Source organism: Rhamphochromis longiceps, linkage group LG9 (genome assembly GCF_057381845.1).
Source record: "Rhamphochromis longiceps isolate RC_006_pf linkage group LG9, R_longiceps_female_GT1.1, whole genome shotgun sequence".
Classification (NCBI taxonomy): Eukaryota; Metazoa; Chordata; class Actinopteri; order Cichliformes; family Cichlidae; genus Rhamphochromis; species Rhamphochromis longiceps.
In genome coordinates this window covers 10,344,818-10,367,116 of record NC_140565.1, presented here as the reverse complement: position 1 = coordinate 10,367,116, position 22,299 = coordinate 10,344,818, and the positions used below count along the sequence as shown (strand labels likewise).

General features: G+C 43.5%; 3 protein-coding genes across 4 annotated transcripts; 1 reads left to right on the top strand and 2 right to left on the bottom strand.

Moving 5' to 3' along the window:
- Positions 1-2,000: 2,000 nt before the first annotated feature.
- LOC146661680 (kinesin-like protein KIF1B) lies at positions 2,001-3,270 on the bottom strand. Its single transcript, XM_085419491.1, has 6 exons — positions 3,103-3,270; positions 2,871-3,004; positions 2,709-2,770; positions 2,469-2,614; positions 2,109-2,290; positions 2,001-2,016 (listed from the first exon to the last, which is right to left on the bottom strand). Exons 1-6 carry the CDS (start codon positions 3,124-3,126, stop codon positions 2,001-2,003), a joined length of 564 nt encoding a protein of 187 aa, XP_085275617.1. The 5' UTR covers positions 3,127-3,270.
- A 6,989-nt stretch (positions 3,271-10,259) lies between these two features.
- Positions 10,260-12,295, bottom strand: LOC146661679 (leucine-rich repeat-containing protein 31-like). Of its 2 annotated transcripts, none has more exons than XM_085418213.1 (4): positions 12,076-12,295; positions 11,586-11,750; positions 11,292-11,447; positions 10,260-11,018 (listed from the first exon to the last, which is right to left on the bottom strand). In XM_085418213.1, the coding sequence occupies exons 1-4, from the start codon at positions 12,128-12,130 to the stop codon at positions 10,561-10,563; spliced, it is 834 nt and encodes a 277-aa protein (XP_085274339.1). In that variant the 5' UTR covers positions 12,131-12,295; the 3' UTR covers positions 10,260-10,560. The 2 variants fall into 2 exon arrangements, with proteins under 2 accessions (XP_085274339.1, XP_085274340.1); XM_085418214.1 differs by lacking the exon at positions 12,076-12,295 and adding an exon at positions 11,829-12,020.
- On the top strand, positions 11,611-18,831 carry LOC146661678 (uncharacterized). The gene is made up of 12 exons (XM_085418242.1): positions 11,611-11,911; positions 12,988-13,064; positions 13,273-13,570; positions 13,792-13,944; positions 14,933-15,009; positions 15,218-15,548; positions 15,772-16,011; positions 16,169-16,292; positions 16,409-16,514; positions 16,614-16,852; positions 16,948-17,103; positions 17,201-18,831. The coding sequence occupies exons 2-12, from the start codon at positions 12,990-12,992 to the stop codon at positions 17,337-17,339; spliced, it is 1,938 nt and encodes a 645-aa protein (XP_085274368.1). The 5' UTR covers positions 11,611-11,911; positions 12,988-12,989; the 3' UTR covers positions 17,340-18,831.
- The last annotated feature ends 3,468 nt before the right edge of the window (positions 18,832-22,299 follow it).

Here is a 22,299-nt window from a genome sequence, read left to right as displayed (position 1 = left end):
CATGCCCTGAAAACAAGCTGCCGAGCTTTAGTCAGGCTCAGGGACAACGGGAGATCTGAGGAGCAACACGATGAGAACAACTAAAACTGAACAAACTTAACATCTGATTACCTTTTTTATTTGTAAGAAAAAGTTTAACATGAACGCGCCAACTGTCCACAGCAAAGCTTATTATGACAAGACTGCTTTTATTCAGTGATGTCAAAGTGTCATCACTTCATACCTCTGAACTGACATTAGATGTATTGCATACCTTGTTAGAATTACACTGTTGAAGCATTTGTAAAAAGCTTCTGTCCTTGTTAATTTATGTTTTAGGATAAGTTTTTGGGCTGTGTAAGGTCACAGGTTGCATTTCTGAGCAGAGTAGTAAAGGTAAAGTAAGTGTTTTCAAAACTAGCCACTCAGCATGTGTACAAACAGTGAGAAATCTCTGAAGAAAACCGTTTGAAGGAGCAAGAACACACGCGTTTCTCCACAGGTTAAAGCCCGCTTTAATAATCAATATGAATCAAAGACTTCTGTCAACACAAAATAAATGTAAGGAAACACATCCAGTTTCTATAACTGACGACAAGCTTGGACCACAGTGATCTAAACTCATCCTCTACATTGGAAATGTAAACAAATGTAAATGTGGTTTTTACTGTACCAGAGCAGGGCTGTGTGTGTAGAGCACAGCCAGGCAGCTGAACACTGTATTGTTCTCTTTTTGGTCCTCTTCGAGCGGGAGACGAGCCACCAAAGCTGGCAACACCGGTCAGTGAACACATTCAGTTTTCAGGCCCCTCTTCTGTGGAACCAGCTTCCAGTTTGGATTCAGAAGACAAGATTTCAAGATTAGGCTTAAAACTTTCCTCTTTGGTAAAGCATATATTTAGGGCTGGACCAGGTGACCCTGAATCCTCCCTTAGTTATGCTGCAATAGATGTAGCCTGCCGGGGATTCCCATGATGCATTGAGTTTTTCCTTTCCAGTCACCTTTCTCACTCAGTATGAGTTAATAGACGTCTCTGCATTGAATCATATCTGTTATTAACCTCTGTCTCTCTTCCACAGCATGTCTTTATCCTGTCTTCCTTCTCTCACCCCAACCGGTCACAGAAGATGGCCCCGCCCCTCCCTGAGCCTGGTTCTGCTGGAGGTTTCTTCCTGTTAAAGGGGAGTTTTTCCTTCCCACTGTCGCCAAAGTGCTTGCTCATAGGGGGTCATATGATTGTTGGGTTTTTCTCTGTATCTATGAAGCGCCTTGAGGCGACTTTTGTTGTGATTTGGCGCTATATAAATAAAATTGAATTGAATTATCTGAGGAAGAAGCAGAGTTGGTTTGTTTCCAGCTGAAATCATCCAGGCTCAGGAATTTGAATTGATCCACATCATTTCTGCTTGAACTAGAGAACATGAGTGTCGACTTACATTTGGTCTGTGAGACACATGTCATAGTGACAGTATTTGGGTTAATATGGCATTACTCACCCTGGTCGCATTTCTTCAATATCAGGCACCAAGTTCAGGAACTCGTTCTTTGCAGCCCGCGCAAGGTAGGAGGTCTCCAGAGTGGGAACCATCGGGAAGTTTTCACAGTCTGAGCAGGAGGGACTGGAGGCACGTGAGCTGTTCTCAGGGGTCCTTTAACACAAATCACACCAAGTTAGAATCAAATGGATAACCTGTCAATAACCGTTTGCAGATCGAGGTCAATGTTCCTAAAAATATGTTTACTTCTGGCCCATGGAGCCACAGCGCGAGTCCGAGAGAGAGGGGCAGGTAGAGGAAGGGGTGAGGGTGGCACTGCTGAAGCTCGTCACGGATGGATCACGTCCGATCGGTGAGATGAGAGAAAGCTGAAGTGAAACAACAGCAGGATGAGGTAGACGTCAATATAGGAACTCCCTGATGTGACACAGAAAGGCTATTTTTTTATTTCTTTGTATTATTTCTCAACTTGCAGTCACTGATGCTGTTCACCAGCTGCTTGTATTCAGTATTGAAGGTGTGTGTCAGAAGGCGCAGGCACTACAACACAACAGGAACAAGACCGATCAGCTCCGAGCAGAGAAGGAAGAAGGCAGCAACAAGAACGCCCACTAAGCCCACGTTTTTCTCACCTTGGTGGCCAGCTCCTTCTCACGCTTTCAAAGGTGGTGCTGGAGATCTGCGAGGAGGCGGAGGTGGACGTGGACAGAGTGCCGGAGCTCACGCTGGGGGACAGAGACTCACTCAGGGACTTGGTGGTGGGAGCTGTTCCCACGGGAGCCGCCTCTCCCAGAAGGTGACGGGTCTTTTCCACCTGGACGAAAGATGGGGGCGAATGTGAGGTGGGGAGAAGAGGGGAGGTTAGTCATGTAAAGTCTGTACTCTAAGAAAAAACTTTTTAGAATAGCACTTTGGTCTTTGAGTTGAAAAGTCATTTTTCCCTCTACGATATTAAACAGATTTATTTCTTTATGAATCTTTTAAGGCCCCACCTCCTGCAGCTGCTCCATCTTCTCCAGCTTCCACTGGTGCTCTAGGATGAGGCTATCTCCTCTGGGCCTCCAGCCGGCCAGGTTCTCCTCTCCACGCACATAAGCCACTGATGTGTCCAGGACCTTCCTCCTCCTCCTCTGCATCCCTGCTCAGGACATGAGCCCTCATTAGGATGAAGCTCTCCACAGAATTATGATAAAACAGCTGCCGTTCTTTAAACATGTTTCATGGCCGCTCACCTGGGCTTCCAGTGTCAGACATCTTACACAAGCTCAGCTCGTAGATCCCAGTCACTCGGTTGCTATAATGAAGCAGAAGTTTTGAACAAGGAAACTTTGTAACAGGGCAGATATCTTTGATTGTGAAACAGAGATGGCCACAGTGCAGCAGCCCAGATTTACCAGTCAGGAGTTTTGGAGTATCCAGTCCCAAAGAGGTTCTTGAGAGAACGGGGTGGGGAAATCTTGGCGTCTCGGGAGTAAAAGACCGTGCAGATGTCTTTGGTGATAATGGCAGGCTGGATGCAATGGTCCAGCTGCAGAGAGGAGATAAAGGGTGTGTGTTAGACACGATGACATCAAGAGACTTAAAAACACGTACAAACAGGTACAACACGGCGGAGCAGCGGCTGACCTCCAGATACGCAGATAAGGTCATGTAGATCTTCTCTCCGTAGGGAGTGACGCGGTTGAGCAGGAGGGAACCTTTTAAGGGTGTTTTTATTTGTGCTCCCTGGCCTGGAAATAAACGGTTTCCGATCAGACCTGCTTCATCTTTGTGCCCTTGGTATCTGACTCGCTTGCTCCCCCATGCATTTTAAAAGAATCCTTCTCTTCAGCATGAAGTTCTGGCTCAGCTTTAGTGTCTGCATTACATGTACACAAAGACAGAAACATTCAATGATAAAAACACACAGTGGAATAAAATTGTAAGACGTCATCAGTTGATGCAGTTTAAGGACACTTGTTGTTCTGTGCAGTCTCACCTGGAGCTCACGTTTCTAGTTCATGCCATCATGACCAAAGATTCTTCAATTAATAGTTTAAAGATGTCCATGAATGCACTGCTAACTGCTCTTCACCCTGATAAAAATCAACATGCATTTAGAATAAGAAACACTTTTACAAAACCAAAAGCTTCACTGTACTTAGTGATTTATACGTCTACAAAACAGGTTCAGTTTGTAACTGAGAGAGCGGCTCAGTGGCGCTGAATTATATTTCCAATAGAAACACAATTTCATATGTTGTAGTAACAACACACTGCCACAAGATGTCAGCCTAGGCCTACTTTAACATGCTGTTCCAGTACAAAAGAAAAAGTGACAGAGCCTTGAAAGAGTGACAGAGACACTTTTTATGAACTCATCTGTAATGTGTCACCTTTTCTGTAGGATGAAGAAGTGCTTCCCTTCTTTTAAAGTAAATACAGGCTTACAAAGATCCTCTAAACATGTTTCTGAAATAATCCTAAACACAATCATTAAATCAAAAATGCAAGAAACTATTTATTTAATCACTCTTCTTAACTTAATTCCTTAACTTAGTAAAAAAAAAAATAAAATAGACAAGAACTTTTCTTCTGTCTCACCTCTGTCAGTTTTCATGCTGTTGCAAGAACAGGTGGAGGTGCAGGTGGAACTTTGACTTCAGTGTGGTTTGTATGTGCAGGCAGGAGTGTGACATCTCAGGACAGCAGAGGGTTGTCGAGCACGGTGACTCCTGCTGCGACACCCCCGTCTGACTGTCCTGAGCTCTTGGTCCTCAGCAGACGGCCCACACACTCATTCATCACCATGTCTTTACCCTGCCTGTAAGAAAACCAAGAAAAGGCTAACATTAGAAACAGCCACCAACCAATCCCTTTTACTCCACCACCCAAAAACCAGTGAGAAACACTAGTTAGTATTAACTTGGAATCAAAGTGCACTAATCCCCAGGCTCCCAGCATAACATACAGTCCAACACAAACTCCACAAACTGTCTTGCTTCAGCTGACTTTCCTTCACCTTCTCTCCAAACAATCTGTTGTGCTCTTTTCAGCACAAAGCCACACTCCTGCTCACTGATCCTCACCTCTTTTTAACCTAGTCTCAGCAACTTTGTCCCATAGCTTGCACATCCTTTCCACCTCCATCTTTCTTCCCAGCCAACTGATACATACCTTTTCTCCTTCCTTAAAAGCCAGCCTAAGAAATACGAGTTCATAAACGCCACAGAGAAATAAATCAGAGGAATAAAATGCAAATGATATTGCTTACACTGAACAGCAACACCCAGGTGAGGATTATCTAATGCCAAATTTTCCAAACAATGAACAAACCGTGCCCTTTTTCTCACCATGTCTAGAGTGTAGAGGTCAGCCAATGTCGCTCGGATCTGCTGCACAGCTTGAGGCTGGTCTGGGAAGAATCTGTCCAGGACTCCAGGTCTGGGGAGCACTTGCTGAACCTTCTTGGTACCAGCCAGGTGAGCGCTGATATCTGGACACAAAGCCATAGAAAAAAAAAAGAAAAAAAATGCATCTATTAATCACCTGGATCACCTGTTGAGAAAGAAAAAAGAAAACAAGCAGAAGAGAACAAGAGTAATAGAATAAACAACATCACAATGATATATGGGAATATGACAGTAAATACTAAATATTAAACATTATTGTGCAGCACATAAGATCAACAGAACACAGTGTGCTTTGAGGTAGGAGCCAAAAAGGGTGAAGTTTGTGTGTGTGAGCACCTGTGAGCATGGACGCGCTTGTTTTTTAAAAAGGTTCCTTCATGTAATGATCTGCTAGAGGGTGTGGGGGGGCCACAGCCCCGTCCTCCAGGGCATGAAGCAGGTATGGAGGAGATCAAAACTCCAGACATCCAGAGGCCCCCAGAACACAACAGACCAAGGAAGACCAACAGAGGGGCAGCCGCGCCACTGTCCCAGAAAGAGCTGAGGAGAGTCCCAGATGAGGGCTCACTCAGCAGCCGCGGAGCAGAAGCCAGGGGGAGTTGCAGTGACGCGCCCGTGAGCTCCGCCGGCAGCCAGCCGTGCCTGAGTGACCGAGCCCCAGGCCGAGAGGCCGGGGGCACCCCCACCTCCGAAGTGGCCCGAGCGAGCCCCAGGCTCCAGGCCCCGATAAGCGGCCGCCAAGGAGTGAACCGGTGTCTGAGGGAGTCCGCCACTGGCAGGGGAAGTGGTGGTAGGGGGAGATAGGCCTCCAAACCTTGGAGGGCCTGAGATGTCCCCAGAGAGGTGGCGCCTGATACCCAACCTGACATATAGACACAGACATACAGGCACACACAGACACAAACATCCATTCCCACCCTCATGCTCTCATATGTACTTACTCCACACTCAACCAACGTGGAGACAGACATAAAGAGACGCTGTACACACGATCACACTCCCCAAGCGTACTCTACAAACCGGGTCTAGGTACCCTTGCCCCTGGAGGGGGAACTGCACCCAGACCCAGGTGGTGTTACCCTTTTCCCTGCGGTGGGGAGAGGCAGACCACCCCAACTCCGCAGCAGCAGGGAGGCCCCACACTCCAGACCGCAGTCGGACGGCCAACTCCTCCTCCTAGCCCCCCCGCTCCAGCAGGCCGCAGAGAATGGGGGTGAGAGAAGACTCCAAACCTCCCTCAACCCGCTCATTGTAGTGTTGATGCATGTGTGTTCTAAGGTGCATTTAAAACCCAGGAGGGCATGGAGCTACCTGCCAGAGAGCAGCAGGTAAGCGCATAGTCCCTCCTGATAGCCCTCAATGTCTACGTGTATTTAAAATTGAGAGGTGGGCAACGACACCAGGGGTGGGGTGTACATGTATCGTGTATCCATGTATCCATGTATTGTGCCCACCCCCAAGATCCTATATGTATGTGTAATGAGAGTGTGAGTAATGTGAATGTCTAAGTTGTGGGATAAAATTGAGGCAGAGGCAGCCAGAAGGGGACAGAGGGGGGGTAGCCTCCTCTGCACCCTGGTGACACCCCCATACTCCGCGCCCCGCCAGGGAAAGGGGGCCCAGGCCCATCCAGACCGGGGCCCAGTGCAGCAGCGCCTCCCGGCCCCACAGAGCCCGGGACAGTCCACCCAACCCCACCACAGAGAAAACTGCACCCACCCCACCATCCACTCATCTTCCAGACTACATAAGACAATAGACGCCCAGGCTGAGATCTTCCTCCACCTCTCCTGTATCTCCCCCTCCTGCAGAGAGAGTTCCTGAAGAGCGGAAAGCTCCAGAGAGTTGCAGCATGGCCTGGAGGTGTCACTATCACAATCTGCGGGGAGTATGATCATTTGTTATGAAAAAAGAAGACCCAAATGCAGACTCACAGGCTGGCAAGGATAAACTAAAGGCAGCCTGTTTATTTTGGACGGAGAGAATGATATGAAATATCTGACAGGGAACTGAGAAACTCAGAAACCTATACTGGGGGATAACACTAGGAAACATGACCAGTGAAGCTGGGTGACGAAAGGAGAAGATTAAACAATAAACACACAGGACGGTCATTAGGGAAGAGGAGACGGCAGGGACAAATCAGGAGTAACGAGACAGTTACAGCAAAACTCAACATAACCAACAAAATAAAATAGGAAGCACGTGTTTTGATCGCTGGCTCCAGTCTGCATGCTGAAGCTTCCTTTGGTTACAAGATACAGAACCAACGTTAGTGTGAATGAGACTATGAGAATGTTATATAGCATTTGCTCCACTTTGAATTCAGTTTGAAGAAGTAAAGAGACAAACAAACTTAAAAGAGACCATAGGATTAAAAAAACACAGACACCGCAAAAGGACGAAACACGGGCAAGAAGCAAAGTAAACAGAAAAGGAAGCAAGGAAATAGAAAGATAAGATCCACATGAATAGAATAGACAAAATATGAGTGCTTCAAGCAAACTGTGCAGGAATAAAATATAAATAGCAAACAGCAGAAATAAATAACAAATGGGGGAAAATATGTAGGATGAACAGGAACAAAGACACTGGAGAACAAAGTGGTGAGGGTTACTCAGACCACCATTAACTGACTAAATACATGGGAACTGGCAAAGTGAGACGCGGTCACAGAGAGTGACAAGGTACAAGGCGCACAAAAAGAGGGACTGGCAAAATTAGACGTCTATCAGAAGTACAGAATACAGAGACAGACAGGCAGACAGTGAAACAAACATGGAGACAAAACCTGCTACACACAGAGACAACACTAACACGGCCTGAACATGAAAGGAAACAAATTTAGACCAGCAACTAAGAGGAAGCACTAATTTGGAAGGGAAATAATACCAGACATATGGTGCACTCTGAATATCACCAGTCTGTTGCAAAGCTAACAGAGAGACAGACAAGCATTCACACCTACAGCTAATTTAAAGATACCACTTCAGCGTCACAGCTGGGTCCTTCTCTGTGTTATAAACGACACAGAGAAGGCCCCAGCTGTGACGCCACAGTAGTTCATTTGTTGACTGATACATCGATGTAGTCTCTCAGGAACGAGGGCGAAATGCCAACGACCGCCTGTCTGTTTTCAGGGCTGTATTTGAAGCCATGCTCCAATCAGGCAAAGTTTTAAGTGTTGCACATTTCGATGGGTTTCTTTCAGCTGACATAGTTTCCATTTGGGTCATGTGGTGTTAGATACCCCAGCGTGTGGTCATAGGGTGAAGAGCCCGGACGATTAGTGGGATTTTAGGTGTGGTGTAAAAATGACGCTGCAACTTTAAAAACGTTGTTGCTTTAAGGATTAACGTACAACCATACTTGGGCTGAGTTTGACACTGGTTCTCTTCAGTAATTAAAATAGCTTTAACACATGATAAGATCAAATGTCAGCTACACTGTGACAGTCAAGGGGCCACACTCAGATATATTTATTCGCTTGTTCTCTTTGTGTGATAAGAGTTTCCATCTGAATTTAACCCCTGTGTGGGGCTGATCTTTCATTTCATTTTATTTCAAGCTCAGATTCTTTGCCTTTGGCACATTTTCTGTGACGAGACTTCAAACCATTCCCACCGTCCTTATTAATCAACATGGTGAAGTGATTCTTCGCAAGGTGATGGGATAGGAAGAGTTTCAGAAAATGAGGCCTTTTGTCTTTATTGGAGAGGTCAGTGCAGACAGGACGGATGGGGGGAAGGCGAGGGGGGAATGACACACAGGAAACGGTGTTGGTCAGACCCAAAGACAGGCGTGGGCAGTGAGGACTCTCACCTTCAGACTCACTGTCTAATCAGTCTGACAGTGAGTCTGAAGACAGAGCAACCCAACACACGTTACTATGTTCATCATCATCATCATTGTTTATTTATATAGCACTTTAAAAACACACAAGGCTGACCAAACTGCTGAACAATAGAAACATAATAGATACCATAAGAATAATAAATACGATACAATAATAAACATAGCGAAAAACAATAAAATACAAGTCAGTCAACCACTGAGTCAAAAGCCAGTGAATAAAAATGCTTTTTCAATCTGGATTTAAAAACCAGCACTGATGTCGATTGCCTAATGTGAAGAGGAAGATTATTCCAAAGCTTAGGAGCCACGATAGAGAACGCTCGGTCTCCTCTCAGTTTCAGCCGTGATTTGGGGACTGAGAGCAACAGCTGCTCAGCTGACCGGAGCGAACGAGTGGGGACATAGGGCTTCAGCAGGTGCCAGACCATTTAAAGATTTAAAAACCAATAAAAGAACTTGAAAATGAATCCTAAATTCAATTGGAAGCCAGTGCAGGGAGGCCAAGAGTGATGTTATCACTAAGCAGGACATTAAATCAAATTAATGAGACACCAAAACAAGAGCTGGAGCCCAAGACAGCCATGAAGTCACAGTGTACACAAATACACAAGAAACACAGAAACCAGCTGGGTGGATGTGGCTCGGGAACCTTCTGTTACCTTGAACGTCGGTGTTTTGAACGCTGGCTGCTCCAGTCTGCTTGTATTTGTCCAAGATTTCCCCTCATATCTTGGTTATGGTTATTTTTTCTTTTATTAAACTGATCACACTCCTGTTCATGAATAGAAAAAAACCCCATCAGTGTATTTTCACTTAAACAAGCAGCTGTTTTTTTTGCATTAAAGTTATATAAAAATGTAACAGTGCAAATTCCTCGCTGACAGTTTAACCAAAAGGCATTTCCAGTGGAAAGTAGCCAACATATCCTCAGCATAACCATGTATAATATCCACAAAACCTGAGAAGGTTGGAGAGAAGGTAGGCGAACTCTGCTGGGATCTGCGTTTAACAAAGTGTCTAAAGACGAAACAAAGAAATCTTTCTGTAAATGTTCAGATGCACAGACTGGACTGAAAAAGAGTGAAAAAGCAGCTAACGTCCAAAAATAAGAAAACTTTGAAAGAACTCCAAAAAAACCTGGAGAACTTTTGCTCAAAAAACAGTTTTGTTTTTTTTAAATTACAAGGCAATCTGACAAAATGTCATCAAATGAGACTCAAGACTTCTGCAGGTCTCTGCCATGACTCAATTTTTTTTTCTTAACGGCAGAAACAATTGTTCCTTTTTTACTTTGTTTCTATTTTCTCTTCTTGTTTTTATCTGTTGAACAACAAACAACATTCATGCTGATTCACATAATATCCTGTCTCTAATCTCTGGGATTTCCTCGTAGCTCTTTGATGCAAAGAACATCCATCAAACGCTCCAGCTTGTGCTCAACATCATCGTGAACGGTGAAGGTACTCTGACGAGAAAATACTCAGTCGACCTTTTGGTTGATTTGTTAAAGAACCCCAAAATAGCTGATTACCTAACAAGGTATGCAGATAATTCACAGCTCTTTTCCTGAATAGCTGCTTTAAAACTCTGCTGAAAGCCTTTGTCCATTTCCAGGTATCCCCACTTCTCGGCATGTGTGTCTCAAGTGTTAGGACTGCTGCATTGGAAAGACCCAGACCCTGCAGCCAAGGTGAGAGACGACAAATATGATAACCCACACCAGCTGTGCTTAACTCTGTAAGTTCCCAGTATTCCCTGAAACCATCACGTGTGACACAGTTTACATCAGACGTGATGCAGCTGACGTCAACACTGACCTTCTTGTGGTAACAGAGACTTAAAAAAATAATAATAAAGCAACAAAGTGGGTCGCTCTTTGACAGTAAATTCCAGTGCGGTCCGCTCCAATCTCCTCAGGCTGACTCTCTTCTAGGCTCTCCTGACTGTTCCCTTTACATGCTGATGATGTGTCTTGTAAATCTGGATCCCTTTCCAGCAGGACGCTCCTCTTTTTCAGACAGTACCTGAGCTGCTCTCTCTCCTGACAGTCAGCTGTCCACCTCTGCATGGCCAGTCGAGCCAGCGCCGAAATTTGAGGCAGAGCTCGGAGCAGAGCGGGCAGCCAGGCTGAGCACGGAGCAGAGGTTGAAGGTCGCAAACTGACATCCACGTCTTCCAGAGAGCCCAGACCTCCTGCTGCAAACAGACTGCACCAACCGTTGTCTCCCACCAAGCTGTTGTAGGACAGATCCAGTGCACGGAGTGAGGAGAGACAGCCCCGTCTGCACACGGCAGCTGCACAGAGGAAGAGGACCCATTGATAACTGATCACTTTATGCCTGTTCACTTTACTGTTTTGTTCACAATGTTTCTGATGGAGACAAAAATAACACCGAATAGTTTCATTGTTTTGTTTTATACGACAGCTACAGATGCTGGCAGCATGAAATAAATGAAAGAAATATCAATTTCCTTCAGGCTTTACTTGTCTTAATATACATTTATGCAGCCTAATGATCCACTACAGACCAAAAAAGAAAAAGTATAATGTCATTGTGTGTTAGTTACCCAGATGTTGCATGTCATCAGTGGTGAGCTCGCAGCTGCAAAGACAGAGCTCGCTGACGACTGATGGCTGCAGAGCATCCAGCAGGAGCGCCAAGTGACCGCCAACCACTTTACACCAGGAAATATCCACCGTGCGCAGATAGGACACCGCCAGGGCTGATGCATAAACACAAAGTTTTCACCATTTCAGGCTAGAGGGTGGAAGAGGTATTCAGGGAGAATGACTTGAAGGAAAACTTCTATAAATAAACAAGTGTGTGTGTGTGTGTGTGTGTGTGTGTGTGTGTGTGTTACCCAGAGCAGTGAAGGACTCGTTGCTCATGTAGCAGCTGTTGAATGGCAGCCTCCTCATTTGTGTCGCAGGGAGGGCGGAGACCAGCAGGTGGACCACACCTCCCACTTCCTTATTGGATGACACATCAAGCTCGGTCAGTGCAGTGAGAGAGGGCAGCACCTGGACTGAAAAACAACGAGTCACATGACTGCTGCAGCGAGCATGCGATTAGTGTCCGGCGTGTGAGATTGGTAGCAACTGACTCAGAGCCTCTAGATCATCTCGCGTGAGGCAACACAGGTGGAGGTCGAGTCTCTCCAGGTGTGTGACGTGAGCCAGGTGAAAGGTGAGGCGGCTCAGTCCACCAGCTAGAAGCAGCTTTACAGTATATTAATCAGAACAATGCTGCTCTCTAATGTATCTTGGTAAAGCGCAGAAAAATCTAATGTTTTATATGATACAGTGTGATTTCAGTAACATATCATAATGGAGGCTTCAGCAAGTACTTACGAAGGAAATCTTTCCTCTGCTCTTCAGTTAGTTCATCAAATACCTCCCAAAACATCTGTATGGTGGGGTGGCGGTCATGATATCTCCAACCATAACTTGTGTTCTGAAAACAGTGAAAATGACTGTTATAATCATAGAGTTTGTAAGGTCAGGCATACACTATGTTGCCAAAAGTATTCCCTAACCCATCCAAATCATTCAATTAATGTGTTCCAATCACTTCCATGGACACAGGTGTATTAAATCAAGCACCTAGGCATGCAGACTACTTCTACAAACATGTGTGAAAGGACGAGTCGCTCTCAGGAACTGAATGAATTCCAGCATGGTAATGTGATAGGATGCACCAGTGCAACAAGTCCAGTCATGAAATTTCCTCGCTATTAAATATTCCATAGTCAGCTGTTAGTGATATTATAACAAAGTGGAAGTAATTGGAAATGACAGCGAGTCAGCTGATGCTAAGGCTCATAGTGCACTTAAGTCACCAATATCTGCAGTCTGCTGTTGTTACAGATGTCCAAACTTCATTGGTTTCCATGGCTGAGCAGCTGCATCCCAGCCTTACACTGACAAACACAATGCAAAGCGTCAGATGGAGTGATTTAAGCATCTCAACACTGGACTCTAAAGCAGTGGAGATGTGTTTACTGGAGTGACGAATCACACTTCTCTGACTGGCAATCCAATAAATTTATCTCGCTGTCATGTGTTATTTTGCCGGGTTGTTTCCTCCCGTTGCCATGTAAACACAAAATAGTGTATATATATGAATATTTTCAAAAAATGCTCTGTGAGTTCCACATCATAACAGTTATTTACTGAGCAGCTCAGTTAGAACTTGCCACTCACACACTGAGCAGCACTCACTAACTTTCTATTTCTAAACAATTTGTTCACTTTTTATCTCAGGCATGTCTGAAAAGACATCAGATAACTTTTTCCATCGCTTTGAAGATTTGATTCAGAGAAAGCGCACAGGTGGAGATGTAAGTAACTAAACATACTCATTCTTGACTTCTCTGCTGATCAAATGTAAATGTTTCTGAGAGATGTGTTATATTTTGCTGCTTTGCACAGTGTAATTTTTGTGTAAGTCACTGTAGACAGAGCAACTGTCAGCGCTTCACCACAGAGTCCAGGATCCTGGACTTTCACAAAGCTCAGAGCAGTAAGACAAATGTGTTCTTTCAACAGGCAGACACATTGCATATCGCACAGAGACCCAGAGATTATGCTGTGCAACTCCCACCTTTACCTGAGCAATGCGCAGGCTCTCCACAGAGAGTCCAGAGAAGCTGGAACTGTTTGGATGACCCCTTTTGGAATCAGGAGGACCCTGAAAGAAGTCTGAGTAGCCTCAGCTCTGCAGACACACACACACCAAGTGATCTGAGGGCCATTCCTTTCATTGTTAGTCCTGTTGAGATGACACCGCTCACTCCAGTTCCTCCACCTCCTCGAGCAGCTTGTCCATCGCAATTGCGGTTCAAAGGTGATGCTTTTCTTTAGTGGTTACACCTGCTGTTAATCAGTTAGTTTAGATTTTAAAATTTGACACTGTAGATTATCTATTTTAATGCTAAATTACACATTCTTGCTGTCCATTCATTTTATATGCTTTTTTGAAGAAAAAAAAATCAGGAAGAAAAATGTTTATTGTTGTTTTTGTAAGATGTCAATTTGTAGTTATTTAGTTATTTTTTGTCTAAACAGACACGAAGTTCATTCGTGGAATAAGAGTCTTGACAGCAAAAGACAAATTTGGGCCTATTTTGACTCCAAAACCTCCAACAGTTCCCATACCGCAAAAACAAGGACCTCGGCCTGGGACGCTGCTGCCCCGTGCAAAAGTCGTCCCTATAGACAGTAAGTGGTTTTCCTCAGTAACTGTAGAAGATGCTGAATAATCAAACTTTAAATTAAGAGATTTTTTAAAAAGATTTTAATGAACAATTAATCACTGCATCATGCTTCGAATTAGAAGAAATGACAGTTTCTTTTTACTAACCTCGTTGATTATCAGACAAGAAAGCAGACAGTCAGTGCAGTCAGAATAATCCAAGAGAGAGCAGGGTCAAACTCCCGCCTGTAGCTACACCTGTAGAGAGCCTGTCCCACAGCTTTAGTCTGCTGTCTTCATTAGAACTTTAAAATGAATACTAGATCTACTTCTACTGAATGGAGAAAAGGTTCCTGAGAAGAGATTTAATTTTCAGTATCTAAGAAATTTGAGGCGTTTCTGAAGGTACTGTACCATGTTAGAGCATCTTAACATAGAGTCCTTGAATACTAGGCAGTTGTAGAGGATGAGTTACTCTACTTTAAATGACTCCCACCCCTTATTGGAGGATTTCAGCTTCTTCCTGTGGGACAGAGGTTTGCAGACCCTAAATGCAGGCGAAGCTTGAAGAAACAGCTTTGTCCAAGCTGCTATTTTGTTGTCGTTGTAACAAATGACACATGTTTTTTTTCTATATTTTTTAAAAACTGTATTTATTTATTTACTGTACTTATTTCTCTATTTATGACAGTGCTTTTATCTCCTTTTTGCTGTTTTATATGAATTTATCAGTATAGTGTTGTCTAGTTTTAGAAGCTGTGATTAGGACGTCTATTTAAATTTGTTGATTAAAGATCATAATTAGAGATCATAACCTGCCTTTGATTTAGACATGTCTGATATTTTTGTAAACACAAAATAGTGTATATATATGAATATTTTCAAAAAATGCTCTGTGAGTTCCACATCATAACAGTTATTTACTGAGCAGCTCAGTTAGAACTTGCCACTCACACACTGAGCAGCACTCACTAACTTTCTATTTCTAAACAATTTGTTCACTTTTTATCTCAGGCATGTCTGAAAAGACATCAGATAACTTTTTCCATCGCTTTGAAGATTTGATTCAGAGAAAGCGCACAGGTGGAGATGTAAGTAACTAAACATACTCATTCTTGACTTCTCTGCTGATCAAATGTAAATGTTTCTGAGAGATGTGTTATATTTTGCTGCTTTGCACAGTGTAATTTTTGTGTAAGTCACTGTAGACAGAGCAACTGTCAGCGCTTCACCACAGAGTCCAGGATCCTGGACTTTCACAAAGCTCAGAGCAGTAAGACAAATGTGTTCTTTCAACAGGCAGACACATTGCATATCGCACAGAGACCCAGAGATTATGCTGTGCAACTCCCACCTTTACCTGAGCAATGCGCAGGCTCTCCAGAGATAGTCCAGGGAAGCTGGAACTGTTTGGATGACCCCTTTTGGAATCAGGAGGACCCTGAAAGAAGTCTGAGTAGCCTCAGCTCTGCAGACACACACACACCAAGTGATCTGAGGGCCATTCCTTTCATTGTTAGTCCTGTTGAGATGACACCGCTCACTCCAGTTCCTCCACCTCCTCGAGCAGCTTGTCCATCGCAATTGCCTGTTTTCTCTGCTAAACATTCAGGAGCAGGTCGGTTCAAAGGTGATGCTTTTCTTTAGTGGTTACACCTGCTGTTAATCAGTTAGTTTAGATTTTAAAATTTGACACTGTAGATTATCTATTTTAATGCTAAATTACACATTCTTGCTGTCCATTCATTTTATATGCTTTTTTGAAGAAAAAAAAAATCAGGAAGAAAAATGTTTATTGTTGTTTTTGTAAGATGTCAATTTGTAGTTATTTAGTTATTTTTTTGTCTAAACAGACACGAAGGTCATTCGTGGAATAAGAGTCTTGACAGCAAAAGACAAATTTGGGCCTATTTTGGAAAAACTGCAGCATTTCCAGGATGGGATTGTAACCTCACCTGGACACACAGTACCAACCAAAACATTTACTGCAGTAAAGCCTTTGACTCCAAAACCTCCAACAGTTCCCATACCGCAAAAACGAGGACCTCGGCCTGGGACGCTGCTGCGCCGTGCAAAAGTCGTCCCTATAGACGGTAAGTGGTTTTCCTCAGTAACTGTAGAAGATGCTGAATAATCAAACTTTAAATTAAGAGATTTTTTAAAAAGATTTTAATGAACAATTAATCACTGCATCATGCTTCGAATTAGAAGAAATGACAGTTTCTTTTTACTAACCTCGTTGATTATCAGACAAGAAAGCAGACAGTCAGTGCAGTCAGAATAATCCAAGAGAGAGCAGGGTCAAACTCCCGCCTGTAGCTACACCTGTAGAGAGCCTGTCCCACAGCTTTAGTCTGCTGTCTTCAGACGACTGGTAAGAAACGTAGTAAGGAGACATTAAATACTGCACAGAAACAGTGCTGCATAATGTGGCTGTGTTATTTGTGGTGTTCCTGAAGTCGTGTTCAATGTTGTGTTGTGTAAATACAGGATTAAGAAAAGACACGGCTTGCAAACTATTCAGTCTCTGGCAAAGCACCACTCGGACATCCTGAAGACTAAACTACATGAAGTGTGTCTGGTCCTCATTGAGGAGGTATTGCACACTTTATGTTTCTTATATGCGTTTCATGCAGCTAGTTTCCCTTCAAGTGCATACTACAGCCTCAACTGATGATTTTCACTCACATTTTAGGTGAAAAACCAACGCTCAGCAATAGCCTTTGAGGCCATACATGCCATCAATGAGCTCTACATTCAGCTCCAGAGAACAATGGACCCAGAAGTTGAAACAACAGGCCGAGCTCTATTGCTGAAGCTTGCAATGACCAACAACAACTTTCTACATCAGGAGGTCAATCTGGCGCTTGATGCCATGGTGGAAAATTGCAGCCATGGACGGATTCTGAGCGCTCTGTTTAACACAGGACTGACGTAAGAGGAGAGAAGAAGCTGTAGTGATTTTATTAGAAGACATGAAAGAGAGATCATGTTCACTGAGTTGTGTGTCTAATATTGTCCTTGCTCAGCCATCGCTGTGTTGCAGTGAGGAATAGCACGGCTCAACACCTGCACCAGCTGGCTGACAAACTTGGAGCAGCCGTCACCCTGAAAACAGGAACCTTCACTGAAAGATTTCTAATTGCTGCCTCTAGAATGGCAGGGGATGCTGCACCTGAAGCCAGGTGGGTACTTTTAAATGGGTTTGAAGTGCATTAATGTTTTATTTTCTGTGAGTTTACACAATTAATGAAAATTAATGACAACTGTAATCTTCCACAGGTACCATGGGCGAACAATCATTGAGAAACTGACCCTTCACAAGGACTTTATGAATTTGTGGGTGAAGATTGTCCCTGAAAAAGACAGGCGTCCTGTGGAGAAGAGCCTGAAAAAGACAGGCGTCCTGTGGAGCGCCTGAAATTCAAAAGACATCTGTCCAAAAGTAAGAAAACGTCACACTTCAAGACTGACTGATGGCTTGGACCACTGGAACTATCATCTTCATGTTTTTTCTCTTTCCTTTCTTTCCAGACTGCCGGGATTTCTTGGACGCGTGTTTAACCAAAGTCCCGGAGACGCGGCCGACGCTGGAGGAGCTACAGCATCACACTTGGCTGAGATAAGCCTATCACACACACACACAAACACACACAATTCAGACGTTATCATTTATGTGTGATGTATGAATTACCTTTCTTTTTTTCAGGAAATAATTTTTTTTAATTGGCCCACTTTAAATTTCAGTGTTTTGGAATTCCTGTAACCCCCCCCAGCCATCCCAGGAAAGGGGATCTCTCTTTGAATGGGCTTTCCCGAGGTTTCTTCCCGTCAGTCTGGCCCCCCCAGGGGAGTTTTTCCTCGTCTTCATAGAGAGCTTGGGCTGGCTCAGGAGCTCCATCAAAACTGTCTTTATTTAATTACTCTAATGTAATCATATACTTTAAAGTAATCAAATAAAAGACAGTAAAAATCTGAAGACTTGAAGTAAACTTCCATTAAAATAAAACTTGTTTAATTCATCTTTGCTGAGGATACTGTGTTATTACTATTTCAAGGATTATGTCAGAACACCGGATACTGGTACCCATCCCTACCCATCACTAGGGAACAGAACAAACCAGACATCAATTACAACAAAAATGACACTGACCCAGCCAGCATGACTCGTCTGCCTTAAGAAATGTTTAGCAATATTACAAATTGGGTGATATGCCTTAAAGTAGCTTCTCATGTGTTCAGCATTGACCTGTATGCATTTTCCCCTTCTCAACCTCATACCAGTGATACTGAGTGGGGTGAGGGAGGAGTAGCTGTCTCTCATTTTTATAGATCCCATACTGGCCCATCAGGCCATTGATGGCAGAACTAGCTTTTCTGTTCCACTACTGGCCATGACCATTGCCTTTGAACATTGACTTGGCGTGATTTTTTTCTTCCACATCCCAAATGGTCAGCACTCTGGGCGTGGCACACGAGTGGCTGATTTAAAATGAAGCAGGTCTCTCTCTGAGAGTCATTGTGAACATTCAGAATGCTAGATCACTTTCTACATGCTCATTTTATGAAGTATTTGAGAGATTCCTTATCTATACTCTGTTTAGGGATGGGTATTGTTTAGGTTTTATCCGATACCGGTACTTTTGAAACTGTGCGGGTGCTTAAATGGTGCTCTAACCGTTGCTTCCTTCTCTCACCCCAACCGGTCGCAGCAGATGGCCCCGCCCCTCCCTGAGCCTGGTTCTGCTGGAGGTTTCTTCCTGTTAAACAGGAGTTTTTCCTTCCCACTGTTGCCAAAGTGCTGCTCATAGGGGGTCATATGATTGTTGGGTTTTTCTCTGTATCTATGAAGCGCCTTGAGGCGACTTTTGTTGTGATTTGGTGCTATATAAATAAAATTGAATTGAATTGAATTGCTTAAAGAATGGAGAACACAAACTTTGTCCAAAAACCTCTTATGTTTTTATTTTTAGCAGTCTCTTTTTTCTGCAAAATGATAACCAAGTTAGCCTTTTCTTTTGATACAACATACCTACTTTGTTTGGAACCGGTGAATAATGGAAAACATGTTTAGCTGTTTGTTTTTTTTGTAAAAAGATAACGGTGTTAGCTTTTTCTGCAGCTACAGGGCATGTATGGTATCACTCTATCAAACAAGAAGACAGTCGCATGTAACTACGACGGTGTTTGCTAGTTCACCTTACATGCATTAATGTAATAACGTGGTTAGCCTACTCAACGTAAATTACACATGAACAACATTAAGCTCCTCACGCAGAGAAGAACGGTTGCTGCTGCATCATCATCCGTCTGCTACACTGGCAGGGCTAGGGGCCAGGACTCTCCTCTTCGGGTTTTTGGGGGATGTTGCTAACTCCAGGTCCAATAACAGGCAACCCACCCGCAGCAGATGTGCTCGGTGTGAAGTCTCGCAGCAAGCTATCAAATACGGCGCATTTCTCTGCTTTTAAAAAAACGCTATTGCGTTGCCAGGTCTTTCATTGGATTCGAGGTGTTACTTCCTTTGCACAGTATCACAGTATCACCTTAAAGCACTTGTTGCTGCTGAGTTTGCATATTTTGCTGTGAAGTACAGCCAGACTTTTGACCGCTTTGCCTTGGACATTTAATCTGTAGCTCTGCTCTCAAAGAACATACGTACCTGGACCCGCCTACTATCCTCGGAAACGTAAAATGATTGGCTAGAATCCAAAGTGTATGACATCTCAAGAAAAAAAAAAGCCACCCGTATCCGGTATACCCGCACCCAATGTTCCCTCTAATTTTTCATGTGTCTGAGCGAACACAGAAACTCCCTGAGCGATCCCTTGGACCACTGTGAGCAACAGCAGACGTGTGCACTGTGGTGACGCCAGCATTGAATCCATGCAAGTTACATGGTTTATTAAAATAATAAAATTACAGCATTTACATTTATGTTAGACTACTTTTAATTAACTATTTTAGCCCACTTACAATGAAAATTTAAAAAAACAAAACAAAAAAATCTTGTTCATGACCTGTGTAGCATGTTAACACTATTGGAAGTAAAAATAACTTGAACTCCAATTTTGAAAACACAAGTTTCTTTTGTTTTTTTTTCATAAAGCTCTGACTTGTATTATGAGTCTGTGGTCTGGGAGAGAGTCTGTAACTCTGTCTGCAAAATACAGTAAATAATGACCAATGTTGGGTAATTAATTATATAGTTACTTCTTCAAAAAAGTAACTGAGTTATGCAAACAACAAAGTTTTTTGCAGCTGTTTACCTAAAAATGCAGCCAAGGCGTTTTTTTAAATAAACATTTTAAATTATTTAGAGAACAATCATCAAATTGCATCAAATCTGATGCCACACAAATTATTTGTGCCACTCCAAAAATAATTTCTGTCAACTATGAGATGAAGGAGAACAACAGCCTGATACCTGCAGGCCTGACAGCAGCAGATGTGTCACTGCTGTAACACCTGTAACACTCAGCAGTCGCCTCATTGTTCTGACACACACTAAACGTCGCCACGCCGCTTTGCTCGCTAAAACACCGGTGTCGGCACATAAGGACGCTGTCAGAGCCTGTCAACGACATTGATTAGCTGCGTATATACGAATGTGAATCGCATTACTGGCTGGATCCCATACGGGAGCAGCCAGTCACTGACTAACACTGCAAAACAGACTTGTTAAAGTATTGATTTTAATTTCAATTCAGGTTAGATTTTTTTTTTTGTGCGCAACGCAGATTTTCTGTGCGCAGAGACCGTGCCAGCAGTGCGCAATTGTGCACACACACAGCTTCGAGGGAACATTGCCGGTACCCATTCCTAACTCTGTTCCACATGTGTTATGTTTCCTTCAGGATTAGCTAAATAAGAGAGGATTATTTTCCATTTATTAAACTGCATTTAGCTACTCTTTCGTATCACATTTACTTTGGGAATGCACCAATTGGTCCACATCCTGTTTATGCAGGGCCCACTTTTAAACGGTAAATTGCTGAAAATGTAGCCATATATAGCGCTTTTCTGTGTCTTGCACTCCTTTGCATAGATTGAAGCATCTGTGTGTTCCTGTTTTGTTGAGTGTATCTGTCTGTGTGGCTGTTGAAGGCTACTGAGAGTGTGACCTTCACAGTTCACCAGAGGACCATCTATTACATTTGTTAGGTTATGCGTTTTTGATATTATTGCATCCTCACTGGCACACTCAGTCCTTAGTGTGGGCTTACCCTGCTCCATACCTTGTTAAGGATAAAGAACTTACAACCTGGAAGTAGATTATATCTCCCATAGTGAGATACAGAGAATGGTTGCTTACCAGGGTAACTCTGGTTTTCTGAAACCCAGGTGATGTTTGGTTTTCACCTCCAAACAATCGCAGTCAGAGATCAGGTGAAAGAGGAAAGAGGAAAGAGCAGAGAGCGTCAAAATAAAAGGGAAATTATGGGAGCAAACACCAGAGTTTAACAATTGTTCATCACTAAATACAGTACAGATATTTTAATAAGGAGAGGTTATTTGAAAGAATGAAATTGATTTACTGATGAACAGAATTTAAACAGGTGATTTGCCGTTAGACTCAGATGGCCTATCTCAGCGGAACAGAACCCCGTCTGTGAAAAGGATTAGAGCAGGAGCCCCGAGAGCCTGGAAGCTGGTGGTGGAATGGTTGAATGGAGCATGAGTGATGAGATGAGGCGTGTACAAGGAAGAATAACCGAGGACACAGCATGAATGCTGATTGGCCTGGAGAAGGTGATTGGACTAGACCACTTCAGGAACGCCTTTAGCCACACCTCACCAGGTGTAGACAATCGGCAGTTAAACCTAGGCAACACCTGAAGACAACTGCATTTCCACTGTAAGGAGTGTAAGGGTTGCAATGGGCTGTAACAAAGGACAAGCACAGATGAGTCCACTATCATAGACTGGAACATCATTCATAACTTTTTATGTTATAAAGGGGGTGGCAGTAGAGCTTCTGTGATTGGTCACATCAGAGAGTGCTTGGTTATCAGAGAGTTACCATAGTAACCAAAGGTTTTAAAGATTGCAATATAGCTATTGTTGTCCAGAGGGGCCGATGGTGCGATATGGCAGCCTCGCTTCTGTCAGTCTGCCCCAGGGCAGCTGTGGCTACAACTGTAGCTGCCTCCACCAGTGTGTGAATGTGAGAGTGAATGAATAGTGGCATTGTAAAGCGCTTTGGGTGCCTTGGAAAGCGCTATATAAATCCAATCCATTATTATTATTATTATTATTATCAAATCAACAAAATATTAAAGAATCATTAAATATGTGGAATAGTTCATTCTTTCCTTTTTTCATCAGTGGTTTACACACTGGCTTGCAGGCAAAATGTCACTGGTTCGATTGCAACCGGA

Bases quoted from the DNA above. Each gene is read 5' to 3' on its own strand.
- LOC146661678 (XM_085418242.1), top strand. From the start codon at position 12,990: ATGTCTGAAAAGACATCAGATAACTTTTTCCATCGCTTTGAAGATTTG. The intron at 15,549-15,771 runs GTGATGCTTTTC...TTGTCTAAACAG, and splicing joins AGGAGCAGGTCGGTTCAAAG to ACACGAAGGTCATTCGTGGA. The intron at 16,293-16,408 runs GTAAGAAACGTA...GTGTAAATACAG, and splicing joins CTGCTGTCTTCAGACGACTG to GATTAAGAAAAGACACGGCT.
- LOC146661679 (XM_085418213.1), bottom strand. From the start codon at position 12,130: ATGTTTTGGGAGGTATTTGATGAACTAACTGAAGAGCAGAGGAAAGAT. The intron at 11,751-12,075 runs GTAAGTACTTGC...GTTGTTTTTCAG, and splicing joins GCAGAGGAAAGATTTCCTTC to TCCAGGTGCTGCCCTCTCTC. The intron at 11,019-11,291 runs GTAACTAACACA...TCCTCTGTGCAG, and splicing joins TGATGACATGCAACATCTGG to CTGCCGTGTGCAGACGGGGC.
- LOC146661680 (XM_085419491.1), bottom strand. From the start codon at position 3,126: ATGACCTTATCTGCGTATCTGGAG. The intron at 2,771-2,870 runs GTAAATCTGGGC...GCTTCATTATAG, and splicing joins TACTCCAAAACTCCTGACTG to CAACCGAGTGACTGGGATCT. The intron at 2,615-2,708 runs GTGAGCGGCCAT...TGTCCTGAGCAG, and splicing joins GTCTGACACTGGAAGCCCAG to GGATGCAGAGGAGGAGGAGG.